Source organism: Hipposideros armiger, unplaced genomic scaffold (genome assembly GCF_001890085.2).
Source record: "Hipposideros armiger isolate ML-2016 unplaced genomic scaffold, ASM189008v1 scaffold_332, whole genome shotgun sequence".
NCBI lineage: Eukaryota > Metazoa > Chordata > Mammalia > Chiroptera > Hipposideridae > Hipposideros > Hipposideros armiger.
The window spans coordinates 1,133,582-1,142,103 of record NW_017731682.1 but is presented as its reverse complement, the minus strand read 5'-3'; the positions used below and the strand labels follow the sequence as shown (position 1 = coordinate 1,142,103).

Sequence of the window (8,522 nt, the reverse complement as noted above, 5' to 3'; positions counted from 1 at the left end):
GGCTGCTGGCCGCTCACGCTGGCTGCTGGCCGCTCACGCTGGCTGCTGGCTACAGATGGTAGCCCATGGCAACCCACTGCCACAGGGGCTGCAGCCCACGCCGTCGCCGGCGACCCACGGCAGCCCAGCTCCAGGTTGAGCTGTTGTTCAGCATCTTAGTTGCAGAGGGCAGTGTCACTGGCCCTCATATGTGGGATCCGAACCGGGGCCCTCTGGCATCCCAAGCGAGTTCTTAACCATCGCGCCACTCGGCCGGCCCCAGCTTTACTTCTAATTCTAGTTCTCTTGCTATTCCACCACATCTGTGGTTACTTCCTCCACTGAAGCCTTGAACCCCTCAAAATCATCCATGAAGGTTGGAATTGACTTCTTTCAAACTCCTGTTAATGTTGATACTTTTACCTCTTCCCATGAATCACAAATGTTCTTAATGGTATCTAGAATGGTGAATCCTTTCAGAGGTTTCAATTTACTTTGCCCAGATCCATCAGAGCAATCACTACCTATGGCAGCGATAGCCTTACCAAATGTTATTTCTTAAATAATAAGACTTGAAAGTCAAAGTTACTCCTTGATTCATGGGCTGCAGAATAGATGTTGTGTTAGCAGGCATGAAAACGACATTAGTCTCATTATACATCTCTCCATCAAAATTCTTTGGTGACTAGGTGCATTGTCAATAAGCAATTCCTTTGAAAGGAATCTTTCTATCCGAGCAGCAGTTCTCAACAATAGGCTTAAAATATTCAGTAAAGCATGTTGTAAACAGATATGCTGTCATCCAGCTTTGTTTTTCCATTTATAAAGCACAGGCAGAGTAGATTCAGCATGATTATTAAGGGCCCTTGGAATGGTAAATGGTCATTGACTTGAATTTAAAGTCACCAGCTGCATTAGCTCCTAACAAGAGAGTCAGCCTGTCCTTTGAAGCTTTGAAGCTAGGCATTGACTTCTCCTCTCTAGCCATGAAAGTCCTAGATGGCATCTTCTTCCAATATAAGGCTGTTTCACCTACAATGAAAATCTTTTGTTTAGTTGTTTAATGAAGGTAGCCACCTTCATTAATTATCTCAGTGAGGTTTCTGAATAACTTGGTGCATTTGATGCTTCACCTTGCACTTTTATGTTATGGAGATGGCTTCTTTATTTTTAAAGAGATTTTTATTAAAAATAAAGCTAACATACAATATTATATTAGCTTCAGGGGTACACCATAGTTATTCAACATTTCTATACCTAAAGAAGTGATCACCACGAAAACTCCAGCAACCTTCTGACACTGTACCATGTTATCACAATATTATTGACTATATTTCCTGTGCTGTACATTGTATTCCCATGACTTACTTGTTTTATACCTGGAAATTTGGACCTCTTATTCCCCTTCACATTTTCCCCCCTTTAAAAAATTTTCAATTACAGTTGACATTCAATATTATTTTATATTAATTTTAGGTGTACAGCATAGTGGTTAGACATTTATATACTTTAAGAGTGATCCCTCTGACTGGTACCCACCTAGCACTATAAATATTTACTACCGTGTCATTAACTATATTCTCTGTGCTTTATCTTACATCCCCATGACTATTTTGTAACTACAAATTTGTACTTCTTAATTCCTTTACCTTTTTCATCCTGCTCCCCAACCTCCTCCCATCTATTACCCTGATAAATGTGGTACCCATCTGATACCATACATACTTATTACATATTATTGACAATATTCCTTATGTTCTCCCTACATCCCCATAACTACTTTGTAACAACCAATTGTACTTCTTAATCCCTTCTCCTCCATTCACCTACACCCCCAAACCCACTCGCATCTGGCAACCATCAAAATGTTCTCTAAATCTATGAATTTGTTTTGTTTGTTAATTTTGTTCTTAGATTCCACATATAAGCAAAATCAACTTGCATATGTCTTTCTCTGTCTGATATGCTCCACTCAGCACAACACCCTCCAGGTCCATCCATGCCACTGCAGATGGCAAGAACCCATTCCCTTTTATGGCTGAGGAATATTCCATTGTATATATGTACCACCTCCTCTTTATTCATTCATCTATTGCTGGACACCCAGGCTGAGTCCACATCTTGGCCATTATAAACAATGCTTCAATGAAACTATGGATGCACACGTCCCCTCGAAGTAGCATTTTAGGATTTCTTTAGATAAATACCCTAAAGTGGAATTACTGGGTCCTTCATTGTTGCTTCTTCTAGCCTTTGTTTTAAATTCTATTTTGTCTGGTATAAGTATTGCTGCCCCCCCCCAGCCTCTTTTTTTTGTTTTGTTTTGTTTTGTTTCCATTTTTATGAAATATCCATTTCCATCCCTTTACTTTCAGTCTGTGTGTGTCTTTCAATCTGAAGTGAGTCTCTTGTAGGCAGCATATGTAAGGGTTTCTTTTTTTATTAATTCAGCTACCCTATGTATTTTGATTGGAGCATTTAATCTATTTACATTGAAAATAATTGTTAATAGATACGTAGCTATTGCCATTTTATTCATCATTTTGATTGTTTTTGTTTTTTGGTCTTAAAGAAGTTCTTCTAACATTCCCTGTAATACTGGTTTGGTGGTGATGAACGCCTTTAGCTTTTTCTTGTCTGGGAAGCTCTTTATCTGTCTTTCGATTTTAAATGATAGCCTTCCTGGGTAGAGTACTCTTAGTTGTAGGTCCTTGTTTTTCATATTTCTTGCCACTCCCTCCTGGTCTGCAGTGTTTCTGTGGCGAAATCAGCTGACAGTCTTATGGGAGCTCCCTTATAAGTTACCAGTTGCCTTTCTCTTGCTGCTTTTAGGTTCTCTCTTTGTCTTTAACCTTTGCCATTTTAATTGCAATGTGTCTTGGTTTAGGCCTGTTTGGGTTCATCCTGTTTGGGACTCTCTTTGCTTCCTGGACTTGTATATCTATTTCCTTTGCCAGGTTAGGAAAGTTTCCAGTCATTATTTCTTCAAATAAATCTTCCATCTCTTGCTTTCTGTCTTCTCCTTCCATAGGTACCCCTATGGTGCAAATGTTGTTATGCTTGATTTTGTCACAGAGGTCCCTTAAACTGTCCTCATTTTTTGGATTGTTTTTCCTTTTTGCTGTTCCAATTGGGTGTCTTCTGCTATCTTGTCTTCCAAATCATATATTCAATCCTCTGCTTCATCTAGTCTGCTAGTGATTCTTTTTAGTGTATTCATCATTTCTGACTGGTTGCCTTTTATGGTTTCTATGTCCTTTTTTATGCTTGCTATCTCTTTGTTGAAGTTCTCACCAAGTTCCTTGAGCATCCTTATAACCATTGTTTTGAGCGCTATCTCTGGTAGCTTGCTTGCCTCCATTTTGTTTAGTTATTTTTGTGGAGTTTTCTCCTGTTTGGGACATATTTGGGACACGTTACTTTGTTTCCCCATTTTGTCTGCCACTCTATGTTTGTTTCTATGTATTAGGTAGGGCTGCTATGTCTCCCAGTCTTGGCTGGGTGGCCTTATGTAGTAGGTGTCCTGTGGGGCCCAGTGGCAAAGTTTCCCTGGTCACCTGCTCTGGGTGCTCCAGGAGTGTCCCTTCTGTGGGCTGTGTGTTCTGTCCTGTTGTAGTTGAACCTTGACTGCTACTGATGCATCAGTGGGCCCACTCTCTGGATGACCCTCAGGGTGACTGGCTGTGGGGTTGGGCCACATCTACAGCTTACAGGCTGCTGTACAGGGGGCTTACCTCACTGAGAGGGATTTGCCCCAGTGGGCTCTGGTGCCTGTTGAGAACACCCTTTGTGTGTGCTGCTTGTGGGCTATTTGGGTGGTGTTCTGCTGTGGTCTGAATCCAACCTCCAAGTATGTTGGTTCTGCAGCCTCTTGGGAGGGGCTTCGGTGCAGGCCCAGGTCATCCACTGCCTGTGACTGTTCATGAACTACCTAGTAGGAACTACAAAGTGATCTGCAGTTGTTTGCTGCCTGTGCTAAACTTGGAGGCAGATTGGAGAAACCACACTATGAACCGAGGATGTCTGCCACCAGTACCAGGCCTGGAGCAGCTCCACAAAAAGCCAGGACATCCCGAGGCCTGCTGCTACCTGCTGGCTCCCTTAAGGTTTAGCCACTGATAGAGCTTCATGCAGTATGCAAATTGGGTGAGGCAGGGTCTCAGGGAACACTAGACTGGAAAGAGTCATGGTCACCAGGTTAATGTAAATTTTGGTTTGGTGTCAGTGTTGAACCTGGAGCCACTCAGCAAAAGTCTCAGAGCCTACCAAGGCCAATCTCTGTGAGCCCGGGACCTGCCAGACTCTGATATTTTCCAAGAAAGAGTGCAATGCAGGCAGGGCTGGCTGCTCATGGAGAAAGTGCCTCTGGCATTGAAGGAATAAGTGAGTTGGGGTCCCAGTGAGTCAGCAGGGTGGAGTGGAAGAGCTCACCAGGCCAATCAGATTGAGATTTGGCCTGTGGGGACGGGCTTAACACAGGAAAGATGGCACCCACCTGCTGCCTGCACGGGAGAAGGACCTCACAGAGGATAAATGCCAACTGTCCTCCAGTCCTACCCCCAAAGCCATACACCTCAGTCTGTGCCCCCATATGTCTCAGACATCTCCCGAGTCACCGTCTCTCCACCAGAGCCCAAGGTGAGTGCCTGCGAGTGAGTGAGTCTGTGTGCAGGCCATTTAAGAGGATGCCTGGGTTTCCTGCAGTCTTCCCTCCCATCCGGATGGTTAGAATCCCCGCTGTTTTTCACAGCCAGATGTTGTGGGGGCTCCTCTTCCTGGCAGTAATACTCCAGGTTGGGGAGCCTGATGTGGGAGGCTGAGTCCCTCACTCCTTCAGGGGAAACCTCTGTGGCCAAGATATCCCTCCTGATTCTCAACCTCCACATAGAGGTTTGGGGCCCATTCTGCATCTCCACCCCTCCTACCAGTCTTGACATGGCTTCCTCTTTATATCTTTAGTCATTGGACTTCTATTGAGCTGGACTTCAGATGGTTCTCCAGGTTGATTGTTCTATAATTTAGTTGTAATTTTAATGTGTTCATGATAGGATGCAGGCACAGTGTTTATCTGCTCTGCCATCTTAGATCTCTCTTGAGATGACTTCTTTCCTTAAACATCATGAACCAGCCTCTGCTGGCTTCAGACTTTCTCGTGCAGCTTCCTCACCCCTCAGCCTTCATAGAATTAAAGTGAATTAGGGTCATACTCTGGATTAGGTTTTGGCTTAAGGAAGTGTTGCTGGTTTGATCTTCCCTACAGACCACTAAAACTTTCCCATATCAGCAATATGGCTTTTTCTCTTTCTTATCATTTGTATGTTCACTGGAGTAGCACTTTTACTTTTGCTTTGCATTCACAACATGGCTAACTGGAACAAGAGACCTAGCTTTCGGCCTGTCTTGCCTTTCAACATGTCTTCCTCACTAAGCTTAAACATTTCTAGCCTTTGATTTAAAATGAGAGATGTGCTAGTCTTTCAATTGGCCTAATTTCAATATTGTTGTGTCTCGGGAAATTGGGAGGCCTGAGGAGGAGAGAGATGGGGGATGGCTAGTTGGTGGAGCAGTCAGAACACACACATTTATTAATTCACCATCTTATATGGGTGTGCTTTGTGGCACCCCCCAAAGTTATAATAGTAACATCAAAGATCACTGGTCACATATCACCATAACAAGTATAATAATGAAAAAGTTTGAAATATTATGAGAATTAAATTGTGACACAAAGACACAAAGTGAAAAAATATTGTCAAGGAAAAGTGGTGCCGATAGACTGCTCAGCGCAGGGTTGCCACGAATTTTCAATTTGAAAAAAACTATCTGCAAAGCACAGTAAAGCAAAATGCAAAAAAATGAGATATGGGGGTTGTTTGGGGCTCGCTGTGGGGCTGAGGTAGGCTGTCGGGCGGGCGATGGCGGGGGCCGCAGCGGGCGGCAGAGGCGGAGGGGCCTGGGGGCCGGGGCGCGGAGGGGCCGGAGGGCTCCGGCGGGGCTGCTCTCCCCCGGCCCCCGCCGGCTCCCCTCGGGCTGGGCTGCGGCCGCTCAGGGCCACGGTCCCCTTCCAGCTGCAGCAGCCGCACCAGCGCCGGGACGGGGGTGGCCGCGCAGCCAGCGTCCCATGTTCCGTGGCCCCAGAAAAGCCAGTGTGTAGGCCTCAGCCACCCCAGGTCCGACGTACATTCTCCCTGGACACCATCCTCAGCTCCTACCTTCTGGGCCAGTGGCCACGAGATGCTGATGGGGCCTTCACCTGCTGTACCAATGACAAGGCCACCCAGACCCCCCTGTCCTGGCAAGAGCTTGAAGGTGAGCGGACCAGCACCTGTACACACAAACGCTCAGCGTCCTGGGGCAGCACAGACCACCGCAAAGAGATTACCAAGTTGAAGCAACAACTGCAGAGGACAAAGCTGAGCCGCAGTGGGAAAGAGAAGGAGCGGGGCTCCCCACTCCAAGGGGACCACGCTGTGCGGGGAGCACTGAGGGCATCTCCTCCCAGCTTCCTCTCAGGGTCCCCCATCCTACGACTCAGCCCCTGCCTGCACCGGAGCCTGGAAGGGCTCAACCAAGAGCTAGAGGAGGTGTTCGTGAAGGAGCAGGGTGAAGAAGAGCTGCTGCGGATCCTTGACATTCCTGATGGGCACCGTGCCCCAGCTCCTCCCCAGAGTGGCAGCTGTGATCACCCTTTCCTGCTCCTGGAGCCTGGCAACCTTGCCAGCTCTCCGTCCATGCCCCTGGCATCCCCCCAGCCTTCTGGCCAGACCAGCCGTGAGGAACACCGGGGTGCCGTTGAGGAGCTGGCATCTGTCCCCAACGACAAAGCCTCCTCTCCAGGCCACCCAGCTTTCCTTGAAGATGGCAGCCCATCTCCAGTCCTCGCCTTTGCCTCCTCCCCTCGGCCCAATCACAGCTACGTCTTCAAACGGGAGCCCCCAGAAGGCTGTGAGAGAGTGCGTGTGTTTGAAGAGGCCACGTCCCCAGGTCCTGACCTGGCTTTCCTGACGTCCTGTCCTGACAAGAACAAAGTCCATTTCAACCCAACCGGCTCGGCCTTCTGCCCCATCAGCTTGATGAAGCCCCTGTTCCCCAGCATGGGCTTCATCTTCCGTAACTGCCCCTCAAACCCGGGGTCCCCTCTGCCCCCCGCCAGCCCCAGGCCACCATCTCGGAAGGATCCAGAGGCCTCCAAGGCTTCCTCGCTGCCATTCGAGCCCTGGCAGCGCACCCCACCATCAGAAGAGCCCGTGCTTTTCCAGAGCTCCCTGGTGGTCTGAGGGCCCCACCCCTACCTACCACTTTATCATGGAGACCAGTGCCTTGGTGGCAGGCCCCTCCCTGGCTCCCCTGAGGTGGGAGATGAAGGAGACCTTCCCTCTCGGCCTTCGAGCACTTTCATTTATTGTGTCAAAGCCCTGGGTCCTCTTTCTAATGGACACCAGCCCCTCCGAATGGGAGGGGACCTGCCTTCTCCACTAGCAGCTGGGGAGCTCACAAGTCACACCTGTGTTCTTGACACCTCTCACTTGATGGAAAACCCACCTAGAAGGTCTTGGGTCCCCCACTCCTGGGAGTGAGCCCAAAAGACTGTAGTTGGGGCCCTTGTCCTTGTCAACAAGCTGGCCGCGATTGGAGTAGGGGGGACACCACAGATTTCCTTCCCTCTCCTCCACAGACACAGAAGTGGAGACCCGAAGATAGATACCCCCATCCTCTCAGCCCCACCCCCATGCCTCCCTCTCATTGGAGGAGCTGACCAAAGCAGCCCTAAAGGGCCATAACACTTGACTAATCCAGCTGCTGGCAGAGGGGGGAACCTCGTGTTTTTCCAAGTGGCATTTTCATCTCGCTTTCACCCTGACAAAGATTGTCTTAAGCAGCAGCCCAGCCTGCCCAGCCCCAGGTGGGTAGCGGGGCAGAGGGAGAGCTGGCATTCCTCCAGGTGGCAAGTGGTGACACCACACCCTCCACCTGCCCCAGAACTGGGTTGGATTAGAAAAATGCCTATTTTTCTTGTATCGATGTAGAAACTCTATTTTCTCCCAAAGACACTATTTTTGCAGCTGTTTGAAGTTTGTATATTTTCCGTACTGCAGAGCTTCACAAAATTGAAGAAGAATGTTAATGTTCAAGTTTTCTTATCCTGTGTTTAGAAATTGTTTTTTGCAGATCTTGGTGTTAATAGACCAAATAAATAAATATTCCCAGCAAAAAAAAAAAAAAAAAGAGATATGCCTGAATTTGCAAATAACAAAGTATTTCTTGGGTTGGAAGTTACTACCTCAGCAATGGGCATTATTATCCCAACAATATTCAGTGCTTCGCAGTTTAAAATTACTACCATTTGAGGCATGTTATCTGAGTATTTAAGAGGTAATAAATGGATGTGTCCTTTATTATTTTTTAAGATTTTATTGGGGAATTGGGGAAGGGGAATGGCCAAGTTGTTGTCCTTCAATCCTAGTTGTGGAGGGTGCAGCTAGCTCAGCTCCAACTCCAGTTGCCATTGGCCACCGGTAGGCATCTCGCGCCGCTCAGCTCAA

General features: G+C 47.5%; 1 protein-coding gene across 1 annotated transcript; it reads left to right on the top strand.

Annotated features, from left to right (window-relative positions):
• The first annotated feature begins 5,849 nt into the window (after positions 1 to 5,849).
• LOC109392474 (protein FAM117A) lies at positions 5,850 to 8,205 on the top strand. Its single transcript, XM_019660974.1, has one exon. The coding sequence runs from the start codon at positions 5,895 to 5,897 to the stop codon at positions 7,254 to 7,256; it is 1,362 nt and encodes a 453-aa protein (XP_019516519.1). The 5' UTR covers positions 5,850 to 5,894; the 3' UTR covers positions 7,257 to 8,205.
• Positions 8,206 to 8,522: the final 317 nt, after the last annotated feature.